Source organism: Epinephelus lanceolatus, chromosome 5, assembly GCF_041903045.1.
Source record: "Epinephelus lanceolatus isolate andai-2023 chromosome 5, ASM4190304v1, whole genome shotgun sequence".
In the NCBI taxonomy this organism is placed as follows: domain Eukaryota; kingdom Metazoa; phylum Chordata; class Actinopteri; order Perciformes; family Serranidae; genus Epinephelus; species Epinephelus lanceolatus.
The window spans coordinates 2,957,454-2,980,160 of NC_135738.1; the positions used below are offsets into that span (position 1 = coordinate 2,957,454).

Genomic DNA, 22,707 nt, shown 5'->3' on the forward strand with positions numbered 1-22,707 from the left:
CGAGCTGCACCAATCACATCGGTGTATCTGATGTAGGCGGGCCAGAGGCGAGTTAAACAGATGACGACAGCGCTGCGACGACAAAGTCCAGAATCAGTTAGTAAACATTGCAAGATGGCTACAGATGAACACCAGTTGTTTGAAACAGCTTTGGCCGCTACAATGAACGAGTTAGACTTGGCTTTTTCTCTAAAAGAGGAATGGAAGATGGCGCTCGAGTCTTTCCTTTGCAACAAGGATGTTTTTGCTGTTTTGCCGACCGGAAACGGCAAGAGTCTAATCTACCAGTTAGCTCTGACAGCTCTGGATATGTCACCCTGTGTATTGTTCTGATTGGTCGTAGTGTCATCCAATTGGGTGCAGTGATATTTACAAATGCATGCTTGCTGCCGCCCCTCGAGTTGGGTCATTTGCATTACTCATGGCCAGACCCTAAATCTTTCTAGATTTGGGTCTGGATTTCCAGTCAGATAATACCGCCATAATATTAAATGTCATATGAAAAATTCAGATTGTAACATTGGCAGTAATTCTATTTGTTGACATGTTGACGTTATGCTGTTATGGACAGCAACAACAAGCATGGCTGAAAGCCAAATTATTACCGGCTCACGGTGGAAGAGTTAAGTTCCAAAAAGGGACCCAACTTCAGTGGTGTGGAATCAGTGGCATTGTTAGGCCTGGGCGTCCTGAATGTTCTTTGAACAGTCCCAAACTTCTCAGACTCTTTTAGAGCTTTACGGGTCAGAGGGAACTCATTCAGTGACAGCAGTGGAACGCTGTAGACGCATGTCGATTTCACAATGAAAACTGTCCTTTAAATTGACACGGCTGTTTGAGGACATAATCCATCTCTGCAGCTACCTTTTTCATTTAAGCTGCTTTCAACTTAGCCATATGCACCCACCAACATCTACCTCACAACCTTTATATTTAGGCTGCTGTGCAGACAGAAACAAGTATACTGAACAGAGGGGATCCAGACACCAGGATAAATCTGTTATCACTATGTGATCTTGTAACCCCCCCAGAAAATACCCTTAAAAGTCAAGTTGTTTCATTTAGAACAAAAGCAAAGGAGAAGGAGCTCCAATTTCCCAAAAATGTTGAACTGCTCCTTTAATCCTGAGGCACATACAGTGCAGGAACAAACAGCTGAACTCTCTCTGGTTGTTTCCTCTTCCTGCTTTGTTCAGCAGTTTCTAAAAAGCTGCGTATTTGAAGTGAAGTCACAGCGGGAGATGAGCTCCTCACATATTCATCACTTCACTCACCTACAGTATCTCCTCCCCCTGCTCCCCTCCTCCCCCCTCTGATCTCACTGTAAAGGGTCTCTCCTCTCTCCTGCAGCTCCACAGGGTCAGTCACGCTGCATCCCTTTTAAAAGCGGCAACAACAAGCTTTTATCGCCTCTTAGTTAGCATCCGCTGTCCAAATGAATCATGGGGGAATCTCCCTGATGTCCCCCCCCCCCCCCCACCCTCCCTCCCCGCTCTGCTGATCGTGTTCAAACAGGACATTACAATAGGACGGCTTTAGCACAGCGAGCGCTAACATTAGCACAAGCGTCTCGATTAGCCTCTTGATGCTCCTCTAAAAATAAGCACACGGGCGAGGAGAACACGGGTGAGTTAGCGATTAGCCCCCCGGCCGCTGTCGCCACAGAGCCCTCGCTTCGTCCTGGATTTGCTGCATTTCATACATGGAATTATGGGTAACCCCCGCTGCCCCGTGTTCAGAGAAGTGAAGCATAAAAAAAAACAGAGGAGCAGCTCGAGTTTGATTTATTTCAACGTTTGATGTATGTAAAGGTTCAACCGAGCATGCTGTTCACAGATTCATGCAGGAAAGCCCCAAAAGCAGCGTAGCATGAGCGTGTGTGTGTGTGTGTGTGTGTGTGAGTGTGTGGAGGCCTTAATGAGCTCAATCAGGCACAAACCACACATGAGCCACATGCTGCTGAGCCAGGACTCGGTCATGATGCACGTGTGCTGCTGCAAAAGCTGCAACCTGGAGCTCCTCTGAGGAGACGTTCTCTGAGGCTGCAGATTAATTAATCATCATCCTCAGCTCAGCACTGAGTCCGTAAAATGAAAAACTGAACCTGATCTTTGGTGCCCAGAGTCCAGTTGAGTTCTCTTTAGGTACTGAGGAGTAGTACTCCCTCAGAGAAACTGATAGTATCATGAATGTTTATAGATGAATGATGAATGATGACGTGATGTTTCAGCACAAATGTGGAATTTTTACAGATGACAAACAACTCTGTTTTAAATTACAGATGATCCAACATGTGAAACCTTCATCGGTACACAAGAAAGGAAAAATGCAGGTTTTTGTGTTCATTTTTAAAAATCTCTTTTATTAGTGTTTTGTTTTTCTGTTTTGAGGCGACAGTGGTGGTTTTCTGAAATCCGATGACCATAACAAGGACAGAAGCAGGTTTATAAGACAGGAACCTCGATTTACCGCCCCCGCCGTTGTACACCTCCACACACCAGTCAAGTTTCTCTGACAGTTTCCATCCATGTCAGTGAAAACATGGATGCTTCACACACTGATGATCTATACAATCAGCACAGTTTCATGATTAGAGTCACCAATATGGCCAGAAAAGTGTTTTATGCAGAAAATTATGATGTATAATGGAAAGCGTTCGATTTCCTGCTCCATCTATGTCCCAACCCTCACCTATGGTCATGAGCTCTGGGTAGTGACTGAAAGAATGAGATCGCAGATACAAGCAGCTGAAAAGAGTTTCCTCTGTAGGGTGTCTGGGCTCAGCCTTAGAGATAGGGTGAGGAGCTCAGACATCCAGAGGGAGCTTGGAGTAGAGCCGCTGCTCCTTCGCATCGAAAGGGGTCATTTGAGGTGGTTCAGGCATCTGATCAGGATCCTCCTGGACGCCTCCTGGTAGAGGTGCTCTGGGCACATCCAACTGGAGGCCCTGAGGCAGAGTCAGAACATGCTTGACCTGGCTTCGGACAAGCGGTTGAAAACTGATGGATGGATGGATTATGATGTCACATATGAACTTATCAGTTCATTGCTGAGTCCAAGTAGACGTTTGTGCCAAATTTAAAGACAGTCCCTCAGGACGTTCTTGAGATATCACGCTCACAGGAATGAGACAACCTGAAAACATAACAAGAGTCATTCTGTGCGCCCTGTTCCACTATCTTGTCGCGACCGTGTCCCGCTGCCACATTTTCTTCACTGATTATTGGTCAAACGTCTCTAAAGGCTCTGACGGATGTGAAAAATGCAGAAAATCAAACCTGTTCAGAAATTTTTTATGACAGACATAAGTTTCGGACTCAGTGAGCAAACATGATTGACCCATGATTGAAAAGTGACTCAGTGTGTGAAGGCCTTTCTTTCTGTTGAGACGTCGTGAGGCATCCCAGACACTGTGTCGGTGACACATTGACACTCACGATCTGTGCCGACATGGTAGGTCGGCCACATCGGACTATAATCAGGCTGATATTGTGTTTGTTACTGTATTTGTAATATACACTACAAGTTATGTACTTATTTACAGTTTTGCCGCCCATTTTTCATGCTGTGAAGTTTTACATTTTTGATGCATTTCTTCGACAGTTCCAAGAAACCGCTGACTTCCATTCATTTCTATGAGCATTTCCAAGCGTTTCCAAGCAACAGTGATGCAATTTTGAACAAAGAATCTGCATTAGTTCTGTCAAAGTGATGGATTACACAAGCCAGGAAAGTTTTGTGTCTGAAACTGGTGTGATTTTGTGAAGTTCAGACTTGTCCTCAAATCAAAAACTCAGACTGGTCCCCACAAAGATATAAGAACAAACACATAATATCCTAAAACTCCTTTATTGTCCTGAATTCCTCTTTAATAAGATCCCCCCCCCCCCCAATGGGCTTTAATCTGAAAGATGACTGACAAATCTTCCTGTCTGTGACACGTTTCCCGTTCCTGCCCCTGTTCGCTTTAATTCACTGAACGGACTAACTGTTAAATGTTTAAAAACCAGGACGTGCAGCCCTTCAAACCCGACTTTAACTGTGCACAGATTTACTGTTTCAGCCCTGCAGGTGAAACTCACCGCTGATTCAATGTTTAATGTCTCTCCTCCTCCTGCAGAAATAACATCCAGCAGCTCCTCACATCCATCAGGCCCGACACAGAGAGATGAATCCCTGAGAGCTCAACACATCAGCCCCAGAATCTGCTCAATCTCCTCCTCCCTCTGTTTTATTTGTGTCCTGTTTCCCTCTGTGCTGAGCAGGTAGATAGAAAAATTATTCAAATTGAATCCCACGGCTGCAGGTAGGAGGGAGGGAGGGAGGGAGGAGAAGAGGGGAGGAGAGGAGGAGACGTATGGGGATATAAGGGAAGATCTCCTGTCTGAAGTATTGTAATTTACAGGAGGATCGCAGTGGAGTGAAGCAACCGGAGAGGATTCTATCTGACATCAGAAGTATCACCAAAGCTGACAGTGTGGAGATGTGTTCAGACACAGGGACAATCTGCAAATGTCTTGATTTGTCCAGCCAACAGTCAGAAACCCCCAAAATTTCAATTTACAATTATATAAAACGGGAATTATTGCCTTGCGGTTGTATGACTCCGCAAACCAGTCAAGTTGCAGTTAAAATTCCCATCCATGTCTGTCCAGACTCACATGTAGCCATGACAGTTAACAATGCTTCAAATATGGATGTTGCTGCAAAGAAGCTACCAATTCTTAAACATGGTTGTTTCACACACATCTATACATTCAGCACAGTTTTAAGGTGGACACCCAAGATTAGAGTCACCAATTCAGTATCTGACCAAATGTCTCCCCTTCTGTTCCTGAAATATGACACTGAATAATGGCCAGAACATCATGATGTCACAGTGAAGTTGACCTGTTAGATGTTTGTGTGAAGTTTTGTCATAATCAACATATAAACTCTTGACTTATGATCAAAAACTGATTTGTGAGGTCACAGTGACCACCAAATTTTAATCAGTTCATTGTTGAGTCCAACTGCATGTTTGTGCCAAATTTGAAGGAATTCCCTTAAGGCGTTCTTGAGATAATGAGTTCACAAGAATAGGACATACATATATATATGTATGTACTTATGTGTGACGTATGGACATATGGACATCCATCCATTTTCATCAATCACTACGAGGCGGAAAATTGGGCACCTTGGATCAACTCACCAATCTGGCTCTGTGTGTCTAAACACTCGCAGCTTGCTCGCAAAACTTCAGTTCCTGGTAAAAACCTCCTGATTGTCTGGATCTTAAGTTTTCACAGAAAAAAGGTGAGCACACATTAGCAGGTGCTTGTTAAACGGGCTGTCTGCGATGTGCCAAACAGTGTTGGAGAAACACTGATTTGTAATGTTAAACTGTTTTATTTAGTGTTTTCACATATTTAAATCATCCGGTCTATTTATTTTGGAGAAAATGAGACAAAATACAGATCAACTAATAAACTAAAGCTCAATCCCAATACACCCCTTACTCCTTCATTTCATCTAGTATCTTGTCAGGTAAAGGGTCTGGGTGAAGTGTTTGGGGTGAGCGTACCTATGTTCCCCGGGTCCTATGTTCCCCGCTTTGTATGGAACCCCAAAAGGGTCCTATGTTCCCCGCTTTGTATGGGACCAGGGAACATAGAATCCTTTTTAATAATAAAGGTTCTATGTTCCCCGCTTTTCCCCAAAAGGACCCGGGAAACATAGGCCCCTTTTTTATGTTCCCCTAACCCTAACCCCTTTTTCTCAAAAGGGTCCTATGTTCCCTGGCAACAGCAGGGAACATAGAACCCTTTTTCTTAAAGAACCCTTTTTCTTAAAAAGGGTTCTATGTTCCCCGGTCCCATACAAAGTGGGGAACATATTTCCTTTTGGGGAATGCGGGGAACATAGGACCCTTTTTTTTTAAAGGGTTCTATGTTCCCCGGGTTCTATGTTCCCCGATCAGGGAACATAGAACCCGGGGAACATAGAACCCGGGGAATATAGGGATGACCCCGTGTTGGGGCTACATGGCCCTCCAAACGGATGTTTTTCAGAGGCACACTTCAAGCCATGTGTTGTAAGAAATCATTAGCAAGATGGCTGCACAAGTGGCTAAAGAAAACCAAATGTATTTTCTTTATTAATAATGATTTGAAATTACAGTAACCATCACATTATATTAGTTAAATGTCACTTCAATGTATTAAAGTGCTTTTCTTTGTCACAAACATAACAAAAGAAGTTGCCGATGGTGTGATGATGTCTCAGTAGCTAATTAGCTAGCTAGCTAACGTTACATTGTTACTGCTGATTTTTTTTTCTGACATATTCATATGTTGCATTTTCCCAGTTGGATGGCACATGGCACTTGAAATTTAACTTAAGTCCAGCAGTGAAGTTTCTGCACTTGTACAACCCGGTCTCCCTCAAAGTTGTTGACAGCCATCAATTGAGCAGTGACTTCTGGCATCAGACACCAACGAAAAAAGCCATTCTTTCACATCCGCATGATAAACGGTTGGTCATTGTTATTGTACTGGTGCCCAGCGGCATCAGGGGGAAACATAGCGGGACAGCAATGAAAACTATGTGAACGGAAGTCAGAGTTTAAGTTTGTTGTTGAAGGAAAAAAACAGTAATTCATGGTGTTGTACCGACGTAGTGCTTTTATTTTGAAAGAGACTGTATGCAAACTGTACATTTCCTGTGAAAACAGAAGTGTATTTTGAAAACAGACAATGCATGTAACAGGCTGAAGTTGACACGGCGTCCCAGAACGTCAACAAGCAACACACCCAGGGTACCTTGGACGTCATATGTGGATGTGGAAAGTCCATGACCAAATGTGGACATGTGACGAGGTCGGTGTGGGAACTTATTGTCTAGTATCACTGCACACTGGCAGGGTAGCAGCACAGGTTGCTCACGTTAGCCTACAGAGCGCTGCTTGTGACCTGGCAATGAAGTGGTGTTCTTTTTTATTTGATGACTCGTCTGAGCTGACTGAAAGCATGAATTTTAAGTTGTGAATGACTCATAAGCGTAAAAGACTGCCTGTAGCCCACACAAAAGAAATCACCACTGCAAAAGACGGCATTTTGGTAATATCCAGAAACACTTGTCGTGTCTGTTTACATAAACACTGGCATACTGATGACACATCTCAGAGGGATGTCCCATTTCATAGGGGAAGATTTCTACCACTGCCCTTTGTAACTCTGTTTGGAGGGGCAAAGAGGCCCTCGGAGATGAGGGGTAGTAGGAAAAATAAGAAATGTGATCGGGCCTCTCTGTTCTGCTTTGAAAATGTATATCATACTGAATTTAAAAGGCAAGAGAAATATCAACAGTAATTATCAGTCTTTTTCTGAAATTAAACAAAATGAGTTTAATATTTCATGAACTCCTCTTAACCCTGTTTTCTTATCTGAACTCACACAGCTGGAATCATCGTCACAGGAAAACAGTTTTCCAAAGAAACCAAAACAAATTAAAAGAAAGTGGAGAACAATTTAAAATGATTGTTCTGGTTAAAATCCCAGCAGACTGTTAAATGAGACTTCATCATGCTCCCTTTGACTGGGGATTATTTCCCTTTATTTAAAAAATAGATATTTCTCTTCAAGTCTCTTGTCGTCATTGGTTATGAATTATTCACTGACTTTATTTTCACTGGGAGATTTGTCAGGGTGTTGTAGGTTATATGATGTGACTGTGTTGTGTAATTGAATGGTCCCTGGGTGCATGAAAGAACACGCTCACCTTGAGAAAGAAAAGAAAAAGTCACATTCAGCTTCGGCCTTCAGCAGGAGTGAAGAAACTGTAGACCTGTCTGGAACGTGTGTGCTTAAATAAGTGAAATTCTCCTCAACGAGTCGTGAAAAGAAATGACAGCCTTGGTGATAAATACCATCGTTCAGGAGCCAGAGAAGGAGAATGAGCTTTATCAAAGGTTTTGTGAAACCTACCAACGACCTTGAATCCACCAGAGAAAGAAGGTTCAGCTCACATGTTTGAACAGAGACACGACACACGCAGCAGGTGAAGAGAAAATTCAGAAATTATGCTTTTTATGTAAGCTCGTAAGAAATCGGACACACGAGGGTGTAACACTGGGGACAGGAGGGTACGACTAAACACTGTTAATGGACCTATGTGTTTGAGCAACAACAGAAAGGTCTCTATCCATGCTGTTTGGTCTTCTAACTTCCTGTCAACACCACGAGTGGCATCATGTCTCACTGAGCTGGTTCACATCCACTGCTCGCTAAACCCTAATCACCAGAGGAAAATGATGGTACTGTATGTTTTTGCAAACCACAGATTTTCCACATTTGTACATTTCATAAGCATCATAGATGCCTGCCAAGCTGCAGACCAACAAGCAGAACTGGTTGCTTGCTGGTCTCAAACAGAGACTTTGGAAAAACATCCAGCTATAACGATGCCTGAAACCAACGTCAAAGCGCACACGAAGGGCTCAAAGAAAGAGGTCTCTAAGAGTGTCAGTGAGACCAGCAAGAAAAAGAGGAGGACCAAGAAGAAGAGCGACGCCATCTACATCTACAAGGTGCTGAAGCAGCTCCACCCTGACGCCAGCATCTCTTCCAAGGCCATGGGCATCATGAACTCCACCATCACTTCCAGGAAAATCCAGACCGCTGACGCCGACACAGTGTCTGGGAAATCCAGATCGGCCGACAACAAGTACACCAGCTGGGGTCTGTCCATTGGTCCGACAGCCCATTATTCCGACCATATTAAACCCATTGTTCCGACCACGTTAAACCCATTGTTCCGACCATATTAAACTCATTGTTCCGACCATGTTAAACCCATTGTTCCGACCATATTAAACTCATTGTTCCGACCATGTTAAACCCATTGTTCCGACCATATTAAACTCATTGTTCCGACCATATTAAACTCATTGTTCCGACCATATTAAACTCATTGTTCCGACCATGTTAAACCCATTGTTCCGACCATATTAAACCCATTGTTCCGACCATGTTAAACCCATTGTTCCGACCATATTAAACTCATTGTTCCGACCATATTAAACTCATTGTTCCGACCATATTAAACCCATTGTTCCGACCATGTTAAACCCATTGTTCCGACCATGTTAAACTCATTGTTCCGACCATGTTAAACCCATTGTTCCGACCATGTTAAACTCATTGTTCCGACCACGTTAAACCCATTGTTCCGACCATGTTAAACCCATTGTTCCGACCAAGTTAAACTCATTGTTCCGACCATGTTAAACCCATTGTTCCGACCATGTTAAACTCATTGTTCCGACCATATTAAACCCATTGTTCCGACCACGTTAAACCCATTGTTCCGACCATATTAAACCCATTGTTCCGACCACGTTAAACTCATTGTTCCGACCATGTTAAACCCATTGTTCCGACCACGTTAAACTCATTGTTCCGACCATGTTAAACCCATTGTTCCGACCACGTTAAACTCATTGTTCCGACCATGTTAAACTCATTGTTCCGACCACGTTAAACTCATTGTTCCGACCACGTTAAACCCATTGTTCCGACCACGTTAAACTCATTGTTCCGACCATGTTAAACCCATTGTTCCGACCACGTTAAACTCATTGTTCCGACCATGTTAAACCCATTGTTCCGACCACGTTAAACCCATTGTTCCGACCATGTTAAACCCATTGTTCCGACCATGTTAAACCCATTGTTCCGACCATGTTAAACTCATTGTTCCGACCATGTTAAACCCATTGTTCCAACCATATTAAACTCATTGTTCCGACCATGTTAAACTCATTGTTCCGACCATACTAAACTCATTGTTCCGACCATATTAAACCCATTGTTCCGAAGTCCGTTCTGAAATCATCATGCTGCCCTGTGGTTAAGGTCTGGTTAGGTTTAGGCACAAAAACCACTTGGTTAGGGTCAGGAAAAGATCATGGTGTGGGTTAAAATGAAAAAGAAAGTGGCAAACACATAAGCCGTGAGCCTGCTTCGCCTCAAGCCTTTCCCAGCTGACCCAGAGCCGGTCGCGGCGCACCATCAAGGTAGAAATATGCCCGCCGGGAGCCGTTCAGCACCGCGGAGAGCTCCCCACACAACCCGAACCCCAGAGTTAATAACAGGAGGTGTTTCACTCTCTCCTCTCTATGACACTTGTATCTCGACCAGTAGCCTACTTTTGTTGTGTTTGCTGATCCTCTATGGTACACAAATACAGTATAGCCTAGTGTAATCACATATCAGAACAATGGGACGTCGGACTAATGGGATGTCGGAAGAAACAGTACTGCTGTCTTTTATACTGGTTGTTTTTACCTGTTGTTTTTATAGAGACTCATTTCTGTGTTTCCAGCAGCTTTTCAGCCAACAAACACGGGCATTTTTTCAGTGATTTCTGGCTGAAATAGTGCCATGAAAAGAGGCTATTTCTTACTGCGACACTGCTGTGTTTCCTGTCGAGATAGTGCCACAAAAAGTTGCTGTTTTTAACCAAGGCATCTCTGTGTTTCCAGATGGGACTGTCCACCAAAAGCAGGTAATTTAAGCCAAAAAAGATCATCTCCTAACCATTACCAAGTGATTTTTGTGCCTAAACAACGTTTACTACACTTCCAAAGGAGGTGGGGGGAAGCGGCAGAGAGACATCCACACCCACTTAGGAAAGAAAGTATACACCACTTTGTTCCATTGGCGCAGCTTGTAGTTGAGTATCTTCTGTTAGTATCTTTGTCTTTCCACATTACTCATATTACTTTGATAGAAAAGCTGGCATCGCTGGGGAGAGGGACGTCTGAGGTGCTCAGCGAAGTAAGTACGAGTACTTTTTCTGTGACTGTGAGATAGTTATGTGCAGTGTTGTGCACATTCACACTTGACAAGCGCCAGCTCAAAATCACTCCACACAGAATAAAATGAAGTAGTTCACGTTTATTTCTTCCTTTTTAAAAAAAAAATAAAACAAAAATCTTGCAATCATTAATTTGCAGATATCTCAGGTCGGCCGCCTCAACTCAATTTGTCATTTCAAATCGGTTGCTGATGTGGCTGATGTTCAAACTTGTTTTCTCACTGGGCACAATTTGCATTTAAATGTGAGATTTTTTTCTGTTGCAATCTGTTTTGGTCTATTCAAAAACTTCCTTCAAGTAGTCAACTCAACAGTACAGTAGCTGCATCAATCTGAAGTGCCGTAATAGCATTAGCCAACAGGAGGAAAACACACATACAACACTGTTGTTGGGTTGCGTCGGCATGCCAAGTGCCATAAATCCTTGGGTTCTGTTAAACGAGCGCCGTTAATTGTCGTGAAAGTAGCGTCACTCATGTTCATGTTGCAGCGTGATGCGTTCACTTTCACTGTTCACCAAAAATATGAGCATGTACAATGAATTTGCTCTTTTTGTGCGCTCATGGTGACTGATCAGAATGTGCCAGCTGTTAATTTGGTAAACACAGTGTTATTATAACTGACAGGAGTAACAGACAAAACCACCCAAACAAGACATCATAATAAATTAAAAATCACCAGCAGCCCGTCCACAGTTCCTCCCTCACACAAACAGAAACCTCCACAGAAAGACACATACTTCTTTCGCTCTCTGTGACAGTGGATCTGTGAAATTAACGTCTCAGCACATACGAGGAGGAGTGTGAGGTTTAATACTCAGCGTGATGTTTTGTGATTATTAAAGTTATGTGAAAGCAGACGGATCATCAGACTGCAGCAGCTCCCACTGAGCTCCGAATAATGAATCTGGGGGAAAGAAAACAGGAGGAAATAAAAACCCTGCGACCATATTTGGTGTTTAATAACGAGCAAGAGGATTCCCTGATGACGGAGTCAGCACTCACACTTCCTGCTGACAAAGGCCTTCGCCCGCCGGGAGGTCGACGGAACCTGGACTGCCGTAAGAGAGGATGATGAGGAGGAAGATGGAATGAAGAGAAGAAATAAACAAAGGGTTAATGAGGGAGCGATGATGAGATGGAGGGAAAGCAACAGCTGGAGAACAAAAACAAAGACGCTGAAGAGTTTCGGGAGGCCTAATCACGTTTTGTATCATCTTCTTTTCTTTTTGAATCATCCTTCATGTCTTCTCTCACGTCTTTGTCTGACATGCTCGACTTTTTCCTGCATTTTCCGCCTTGTGCTTCACCGTCACTGTTCATATCACACCTCAGAAACTTCATGACTCCAGTCAGTCGCCTCCTCAATTAAAATGTCAGTGATGTTGGAATTTGTATTCAGCTCACATGACCAGATGTGCATGAAGATGGTGCACGAGGGCCCCACGTCCTCTAGTGGGACCTGTGCTCACAGCCCAGCACCGTGCAGCTCCATCATTCACCAGAGAACACCAGGACTGGCAGGTCCACCACTGGCGCCCCGTTCTCTTCACAGATGAGAGCAGGTTCACACTGAGCACATGTGACAGGCGTGAAAGAGTCTGGAGACGCCGTGGTGAACGTTATGCTGCCTGTGACATCATCCAGCATGACGGGTTTGGTGGTGGGTCAGTGATGGTCTGGGGAGGCAGATCCTTGGAGGGTCACACAGACCTCCATGTCAGAGCCAACAGTACCCTGACTGCAGAGGGCCCTGGGTTCCTCCTGGTGCAGAGGGCCCTGGGTTCCTCCTGGTGCAGAGGGCCCTGGGTTCCTCCTGGTGCAGGACCCGGCCTCATGTGTCCGGAGTGTGTAGGCAGTTCCTGGATGATGAAGGCATTGATGCCATTGACTGGCCCTCTTGTTCCTCTGACCTAAATCCAATTGAGCACCTATGGGACATTATGTATCGGTGCATTCGATGCTGCCAAGTACCACCACAGTCTGTCCAGGAGCTCACTGCTGCCCTGATCCAGGTCTGGGAGGAGATCCCCCAGGACACCATCCACCGACTCATCGGGAGCCCAGACGTTGTCAGGAGGTCATGCAGGCAGGAGGGGGCCGTACACACTCACACGCCCTCAGTGGGTTGATGATTTTGGTTTCCACTGACTGCTGTTAACGTCATTTTGTTCTCAGCAAATTATACATTGAACATCAGTAAAGATTTTTCGACTTCATTCATCTATCAAGATCTGATGTGTGATTTAAGCATTCCCTTTTTTTTGAGCAGTGTATAACGGTTGAACAGTCACAGGGGACAGTGTTCTACTTGTAATACTAAGTATATTTTCTTTCTAATACTTTCTACTTTTACTTAAGTAACATTTTTCAACGCAGGACTTTTACTTGTAACAGAGTGTGTTTACAGTGTGGTATTAGGACTTTTACTGAAGTAAAGGATCTGAATACTTCCTGCACCAATACAGAAGAGTGTGGAGACACTTTTCTTTCAGAGAACTTGTTTGTACTTTAACAGAAAACGACACAGAGGTGTTGACTGTGGAGGCGGTGATTAATCAAACTCACAGCCAACCAACTGGTTTCATCACAAGTCATACAGATTTGCTATTAGAGCTGTATCGACATGTAAATGTTTTACTTGGACCCTGATTCTGATTAGTTTAGGTGACCCATCAGATGTTTATGTGGTGGGGGCTTTAAACAGCTTCTTTATGTTTTTTAACCTTTATCTTTTCAGGGGAGACTCTCCTGACAGCAGAGTTTTGTTTTTCATAAGGTGTTGATCACACTTGAAACTGTCCGGTACAAACGCAGTCTGATCTGTTGGCTGCTGAGTAGATCTACATGCAGTTCAGTGGTTCTTTTTTTGTTTTTTGCATCTCTATAGAGGCTTTATACTGGCCTGACTGGATGATTTCTGGGGTTTAAAACGCAGATAATAACGACATAAACAGGAACCGTTTATTTCCTGTAACACTCTAAAGCAGCACGTTTGGTATTAAAGTTTTATCCCAAACATGAAATTTTGGGGGTAAGCAGTCCATCACGTTCATTTTTTAACTCTTTAACTATGAGCTCTGGTCAAACAGTTGCACTAAAATGAATGTTAATGAGTTGGAAAACACTTCACATGTGAGGGCGGATGATGTTGCTGAAGCAGCTCTTACCGTTGAAGCTAACAGCACGGATGTGGGCCAGCAGCTCCTTGCCGTCGATATTGGCCATGCGCGGGCAGAGGCCGGGGTATCCGGCGCAGAGCTCGCGGTGCATGTGGTGCAGAGCGTGGGCCATGGCGTACACGGCGTCCATCACAAACTGAACCTTCCCCTCCTGCTCGTAGGTGGAGTCACGGCCGACTTTCTCCAATCCTGAAACAGAGACAGAGAGGCGATTGATCGGTGAGAGTCGAGAATGAAATTTTAAAGTCAACTTTAAAGTCTGAACATGAATAAGAAGCTCTTAAAGGGATCCAGATGGTTTTGGTGTGAGTTGCAGAGTGTTTGAGGTATCAGCCGCTCTCCAATATAATGGAACTGGATTGCACTCTGCTTGTGGTGCTCAAAGCGCCAAAAAAATACCCACCAACTGTATCACCGCACAGAAGGAAGCGTGCATCTACTCATGGACAAGAGGCTCATGCTCATGACAGATGTTCACAACATGATGCTGATGATGCTCACAACAAGGTCTGTGATTACCATGAGTAACTGGGTCATGATTTCTGGAAAGAGACATCACTGTTGAGTCTTTCAAATGTTTTATTTTGGCGGTTTGAGCACCACAAGCTGAGTGCCATCTAGTTTCATTATACTGGAGAGGAGGCAGACATCTCTATGGCTGATGTCTTCAAGATTTGACAGCTCACACCAAAACAATCCAGGCTGATAAGTAGCTCTACAGGTAAGAGGAAAATGATGTCTCTTTAAAGTGCTCAGAGTAAAAAAGAAATTTGAATATCTAAGTCAGTGTTTACTGGGCAACTCCATTTGCTGATGAAGATCTTCGGGGGCGACAAACTTTCCATTATTTTTTTCCTTTGTGTGCATGTCCTCTCTAAATTCAGTTTTTGTGTGTCCATGAACGCAACACGAAACTCATACGTTCTTTTTTCCTCAGCAGCAGTTTGTGGAGTTTTGAGTCGTGGGCTGGATAATTGATCAATCGCAATGATCAGAGCTGATCATATCAATCTGACAATCTGAACAGTAGCTGTTGAGATTAAAGTGATCGACAGACTGATTAATCATCATCTCTGGGCTCGTCCTCAAATATGACAGAAAACATCAAACACTGAGATTGTAAAGCAGAAAGAACAACGAGGCCTGTCAACAAACTTTACCAATTTCTGTCTGAGATCTTTCCGCCTCTTTGTGTTTCCTTTTCTTTTTAAAACCAAAGGTTTCAGAGTTCGTCCTTGCCGCCGGGCAGAGAGCAACTCACAAAGGATTATGGGAATGTGAAATGAGACACGTTTCCTATAAACCGTTAACATAAAAAAAATACATTTGGCTCCATCTCATTAGCCGTGATTAAATAACAGAGTGGAGAAGACAACGTCATCTTTTATTTGAAAATTCTGTAAAGTCCTTCTAAAAATTTTCTCTGAGTAATTAGCGTTATTAGAGCCGCGGCGCTCTGCGATCATGCCGCCGGCTGGAAAGCACTGAAGGAAGCGAAGGAGAGGAGAAGGAAACTAACTGCCGGACTGGACCCTCCATCAACAGACAAGACTTCTCTGAATTAATAGGAGCTTAGAAATGAAATCCAATTTAATTTTAATAGCAGGCGGGCGGCGGGGGATCTGTCCAAGGGGAGACATTTGCTCCGGCAGTAAAGACTGATTACACGTCTGTACAGTGGTAATAAATGAGCCTCGAACGGCGAGGATGTCAAACAGCCGAGGCAGAGAGGAGATGTACGGCCGGGCTGCAGATGATCGCTGCTCCCTGCAGATGATGAGGCTCCTCAATATTTAAAGAATACACATGTTTGATCCTGGAAATTCAAACGGTGCCTGAATGCAGCATTTTGAATGTACAAGAAGTTCAGTGTCTCACAGTCGGACTCAGAGAAGTTTCTCTGCATGTGGAAGAAGCTTCCTTGTGCTGGGGAACAGAGATGTTCACTAACTAGCAGGTGTTCAGGGCAGCTTAATTAATTAGATTTAGGGACGTCACCATACCAGAAACTTAACTTCCAGTACCAGTGAAATTCCTTGATTCCTGATCCCCACTTCAACACCAGGGTAAGAAACAAAAACAAAACAATAAATCTCACATACTAAAATCTAAATTAAATGTATTGTGCTGACATGTATGGACGGCTTTTTCCATCGGTGTCTGACACCAGAAGTCACTGACCAAGTGCCAGATGTCAACTTTGGAGTGAGACTGGGCTGAAACCTTCGTAGCTGTATGACTCCGCCTGCTCAGTAAAGTAGCACCTACAGTTTACATCCATGTCTTCGAAAACATGGATGTTTCACCCACATATCAATTCAGTATCTGTCCAAATGTCCTCCCTCCTGTTACTGAGATATGAAGTTGAACAACGACCAGAAACTGTTTTTGCGGAATATTATGATGTCACAGTGAAGTTGACCTTTGACCTTTTGGATATAAAATCTCATCATTTTATCCTGTTAAACATTTGTGTGAAATTTTGTCATAATTGGCGTGTTGATTCTTGCGTAATGGCCAAAAACATGTTTTGTGAAGTCACAGTGACCTTTGACCTTCAACCACCAAATTCTAATCAGCTCATTCTTGATTCCAAGTGGACGTTTGTCCTGAATTTGTGGAAAAACCCTCAAGGTGTTGTTGATATACCATGTTCACAAGAATGAGACAGATGCAAGGTCACACCGACCTTGACCTTTGGCAACCAAAATCAAAACTGTTCATTGTTGAGTCCAAGTGAATGTTTGTGCCAAATTTGAAAAATATCCCTCGAGGTGTTCTTGAGAACAGGACGGACATATGGACAACCTGGAAACATAATGCCTCTGGCCGTGGCTATTACGAGCGTGGAGCCTGGTGGTTGTGGTGATGGTCATTTTAGGGCTGGTAAAACAAAAACAGTGCCTACTCTTTAAAAAGGCCAGTCTAACTTCGAGGAAAGTCTCTTGAGATATAATGTGAATGAGAATGAGACAGATGAGGTCACAGTGACCTTGACCTTTGCCCATCAAAATCTAATCAGTTCATCTTGAGTCCAAGTGGACATTTGTGCCAAATTTACAGAAATTCACTGGAGGGAGTCTTGAGATATTGTGCCCCACAAGAACAGGACAGATGGATGGGTAACCTTAATACATAAAAGTCATGAGTGGGGGAAAGGTGTCAGTGTCAGCGTGAGGGTACAAGAGAAACTGAGGCTCATCCTCGGAGTACTTCCTGCACAGTTCATGGAACTGGGGCCTGTATTCTGGGGATTTTGTTTCCTCTGAAACAGCCTGTTGTGATGACAACATTTTCTTTTCAGAAATTCTCACACAGCTGCTTCATTTGCACAAAACACAAGTTATTTAACAGCTTCTCACAAAAACAAAACCCTCACGAGTCTCTCCGTCAGACGCTTCATGAATGAACATCACTTCTGAGAGTGAGTGGAAAGTGAGCAGCGTGTTCGGCCATGTGGCGACCTGAATGCTGCTGCTGCTGCTGCTGATGATGACGATGACGATGATGAAGAGACTGACTGAGGTGAGGAGGCTCGACAGACAGCTTCATCATGGCTGCTGGCATTTCAATTACACATCACTTACAGGGTAAATGTAATTCCTTCTCGACATGTTTCTGTTTTCACGTCTCTCTCTCTCTCCCTCTCTCTATCTCTCTCTCGCAGGCATCCGTCTGTTTCAATTAGATTTGTAAATTAGATAAACGGCAAACTAATTACAGAGGTTAGTGGTGATGGGATGATTCAGGGGAAACCAGCCTGGCTGTGGCGTCTCACACGGCTGAATATATTTACATTAATATAGTTTTTTTCATTAGTTCTGTTGTTTATCAGTAACATCAGTCTGTCAGATTAATAATGATGTTTCCTCACAACACAGATTCTGACTGAGTCGTAAAACCACGACAGAGAGCTGCTGAAACATTCATTAATTCATCCCGCGTCCATCCGTTCTTTACTTTATATTGAAATCTTTTGTTTATCATCATGTTTAGGGAAGTGATTTCCATAAAAGAGAACCAACAGCACGACACAAGGAAAAAATGAAACTACAGCACAATCAGGAGGAAAGTGACATAAATCATCCAAACAGCCAATCAAATGTCCACCAGCACATCATTTATCTTGTCCGACATTTTAGATTTATTATTCAGACTGAAACACTGACAACGAGTACAGTGTAACACCCACTCTCCACTCAGGTGTTTTATTATTAAAGAACAACAACTTTGAGTCAGACACGTGTTAGTGATCTGCATGTCAACAGTGAGTCTTACGGCTCAGCTGTGAACTGCCGATTAAAGTCAAAAAACTGAACATACCACTACATACATACAATTTGAGCCAGTTTAAGAAATGTCATTAAATTCCAACTCCCGTTCAGGTAAACTGTCTGTGATCAAAGCCAGAGCTCATGTGCTCACACTATACAGTCAGACTGTCAAGCCACAACCTGAGCGCTCTGAAAGTGTAGATAAAACGGCCCGTGGCTCCGGTGGACCGTTCTGGCTATTGGCAATTGTTAAAAAGATTTCCGAGGCAGGTTGAAGCTTGTTTGCTGGCAGCGGTCTGTAACGTTACACCAGAATGATTCACAATAAAGCGTCATCGCCAACATTTCTCTCGTTCATATCCGTCATGATGGGAGGGCGAGTATTTCAAAGGATATCAATATCAAAGAGGCACATATGTTGTAGCCACAGCTCCACCAGCCTGGCCTCCATATTTACCCTTCACATGTTCTATTGTGTCGTCATGGCACTCTGTTTGCCACTTTGTGCAGGCGCAGTGGAAAAACTAGAAATACCACTTTGTGGTTGTATGACTCCGCCCACCAGTCCAGTGTCTCTGACAGTCTCCATCCATGTCAGTGAAAACATGGATGCTTCACACACAGAAGATCTATACAATCAGCACAGCTTCAAGATTAGAGTCACCAATTCAGTATCTGACCAAATGTCTCCCCTTCTGTTCCTGAGATATGACGTTAAAACATTATGATGTCATAGTGAAGTTGACCTTTGACCTTTTGAATATGAAATGTCATCACATTCTATTATTTTATTCTATTGGACATTTGTGTGAGATTTTGTCACTTAGTGTATGAATTCTTAAGTTATGACCAAAAACATGAGGTCACAGTGACCTTTGACCACCAAATTCTATTCAGTTCATTCTAGGGTCCAAATGGACGTTTGTGCCAAATTTGAGGCCAAATTTGAGTGCTAAATGGTTAAAGACAACCTACTATTATTTAAAATAAAATGATTCAAAACAAATTTCTCAGAAAAGTCTTTGGCAATAAAATGCTGAAACATTTAATATATTATCTTTCCCAATGTGCAAATGGGCCCTTTTTACATTTTTTGAACCTCTGACACAAATGTACATATCTTTATAAAACATGTCCATCAGTATTTTATCTTTTTTTTCTGTTCCATGTTCAGCTAATCTGAACACAAACAGCTGGTTTCCAGTGATAAGATAACACGATAGTGATCCTCACATGTTATTATTTTATCCTATTAGACAGTTGTGTGAAATTTTGTCAGTAAGTGTATGAATTCTTGAGGTATGGAGGCAAATCATATTATGTGAGGTCACAGCGACCTTTGAACACAAAATTCTAATCAGTCCATTCTTGAGTCAAAGTGGACATTTGCGCCAAATTTGAGAAAACTCCCTCAAGGCCTTATTTTGCACGAGAACGAGACAGATGCAAGGTCAAAGTGACCTTAACCTTTGACCACTGAATTCTTATCAATTCATTGTTGAGGCCAAGTCAAGAAGAAATCCCACAAGGTCTTCTTGAGATTTTGTGCTCACAAGAATGAGACAGATGCAAAGTCAAGGCGATGCTGACCTTTGACCATTAAAATCTAATAGTTGATAGTTCAGTCTGGACGTTTGTGTCAATTTGAAGAAATTCCCAAAAGAAGTTTTTGAGATATCATGTTCACAAGAATGGGACGAATGGATGGACAGACGGAAAACCTGTCCAAAGTCAAGGCAGACAGCCCTTTAAGTGTTTAATTTTATGAAACAGTCAAAAGACAGCTGGATGGTCCTTTGAGGTGTTTCAGCTGACTGTGACTGAAACACTTGACGCTTCACATAATGTAGTTTTCAGGGGTTAAAGGTCAGATCAAATCATCTTGTTTGAAAACCAGCAGCTCTTTGCTCTGCTGCTCCACATCCGAGCCTTTCATAGTAAAGGCATCACTGAGAGGCAAAAACAGCTGCGTACAGTCTCTTCTCCTCTTAAGTGTTGACATGAAAACACACACTTTGCAAAATGCTCCTGAGTGCTGCAGAACACTAAACAGCTGCTTGAGCGTTTCTCCTGCAGAGATCATTGCTGCTTTCACAGAAGAAAGACAGACAGACAGACAGCCGACCTCAGTCTATAACACTTCTTCACCTGCTGACTTTTCCGTTCAAACAAACTGCAGCACAGATAAAGATAAAAACATACACAAGAAAACACAAAGAGTCGTTCAAATGCAAATCTGGCTTTCATACCTACTCAGTTTATTTCGAGGGAATTTGCAACGCAGACGAATACAAAGGGAAAGACACAGTGTGATAAAAAAGTGAGAAAACAATGAGACTCTTAACTCAGCAAATACACCGTTCAACAGAACAGAATCAAATATTCATGTTCTCTGCTGAAACGGTGTTTGTGGAGTCTCCAGGTGAAAGAACTGATCCGCAAGGTGGGAAACAAGGTTCCCCTGAATAAAGAAACTTTATATCCCCCACAACTCCGTCCCTGCTGCTGAGGGAACCATTACACTGCAAATAAATCTCCATCTTTTCTTAAAGGCAGTGAATGAACTGAGATGCTCATTACAACTCCACAAACAAACAACATCCTGATGATTTAGCTATTCTTGGAGCCTCAGTGGAGCTAAGTATGTAAAGTCTGTCCTGAGGGCAGCGCCACAGGAAGTCATATCTGATCTTTAAATATACAAAAATGTTTTTCTGGAGTGAAACCAAGAAACAACAAATGTCTTCCCACAATACTGGAACAACAAACACCCTGGAGCTTTTCCTTTTGAAATGCAGTTTTCGCTCTGAATGCTGAGCACTAACTTTTACCAGTACTGGGTATTATTACTGCAGTATTTTACTCAGGTTAAAGATCTGTGTACTTCAACTGCTGCTTGGAGCCAGAAACACCACAAACAGGAATCTGAACACACAGACAAGATAAGCCTGTATATTGATTCACTGTGACTTATACTTTCTATAGATAATCATTATCTCTGGGAGCAAATAAATGTCCATAAACCACCTTAGAAATCATAGAACAAAAATCGCCCTTTATGTGAGATTTATACTTCTGTGTCGAATCAGTGCTGTAGCCTGACGTACACCTCCCCAGAAATGTAACTCTTCACGGCGACGCAGACCTCCTGTCTGTTTCTGCAAGCTGAAACCATTTCCCTCAGTGGAAACAAAGCTTGTATTTACTAGTATTTCACAGATAAGAAACAATAAATTGTGAAGACAGTAAAGTCTCCACAAAACTAATATTTCCTGGCTTCTACTTCATTTCGCTTAATTTGGGCCCATTGTCCTCGTTCGTGGACACTTTTTTGTGCCATCTAGTGGTAGTAAGAGCACAATACAATAATCCATGTAAAAACAAGATGGCAGTCACCTCTGCCAAGTCAGTCTGCAGCTGATCCAGACACAAAAGTGGACAAGCTCCAAAACCTGATCACATTTAATAGTTAATTTGGTTATTTATAATTCATAACATCTGTAGTTTGTCATGTCAACAAATTTGACCAATTTTAGAAACAATAACAAGTAAAAACGCTGTTAATTAGAAAGTACTTGTTTGAAGACATCAGGAATTTATCATCAGCTTGTCAAAGGACAATGGGACTTTATTATAGTCTTGTGTGAGGACATTGTGACTTTGTTTGTCATCACGTTTGATGATATTCAAACTTAATTACCATTGACAATGTTTAGTTTTTTTACATACTAGTCCATACCCATTGGTAGCTGTGTCACCTTCTACCTATGCCAGTCCTCAATGCCTATGTGCAGTTTCACATAGATTGACCACGTCAGTGAGTAGAAAAACGTGGGACAGACAGAATGACTGACTGACAGAATGACACACTGACAGTTTCCGTGATTACGTACAGCATACCATACCATGACTTAGTCATACCAAACATTAGAAAACACCAACATTGGTCCACAGGGGGAGCCACAGCGATCGGTCGCATTTTAGCCATTTTGAAGCATTTTTCTGTTGTTATAGCGCCACCCAGTTGCCAATTAGAGTTAAATTTCTCCAGTCACCTTGAGGCGTCCTGTTCTACATATCTACCAAGTTTAGTAAAAATCCATATAGCGGTTAGGCCTAGATAAGAAATGAGCTCTCTAGCGCCCCCATTTTGTTTGATGGGGTCAATAATGGAGGGGTCCCCTCAGATTATGTGTGGTCATATGCCTACAAAGTTGCGTGGTGATGGGTGAAACCCTTGAGATGTTATACACCTTTATGTGATGAGCCACGCCCTCCGCAATATTCATTGCCTTATAGAAGCTCAGTTTTAGTAAGTTTTCCAACTTTTGCCAAGAGGGAACTTTAGATATTGGTCCCTAGATTATGTTCACCCAGTTTCATGCAGATCGC

General features: G+C 42.9%; 1 protein-coding gene across 2 annotated transcripts in view; it reads right to left on the reverse strand.

Annotated features, from left to right (window-relative positions):
- The window catches only part of grm8b (glutamate receptor, metabotropic 8b), a 211,070-nt gene that overhangs the window by 53,836 nt on the left and 134,527 nt on the right, over positions 1–22,707 (reverse strand). For both annotated transcript variants that reach the window (XM_033635399.2, XM_033635400.2), the window contains one exon: positions 14,030–14,230. In XM_033635399.2, the coding sequence (XP_033491290.1) occupies positions 14,030–14,230 (201 nt within the window). The remainder of the gene's footprint in view (positions 1–14,029; positions 14,231–22,707) is intronic.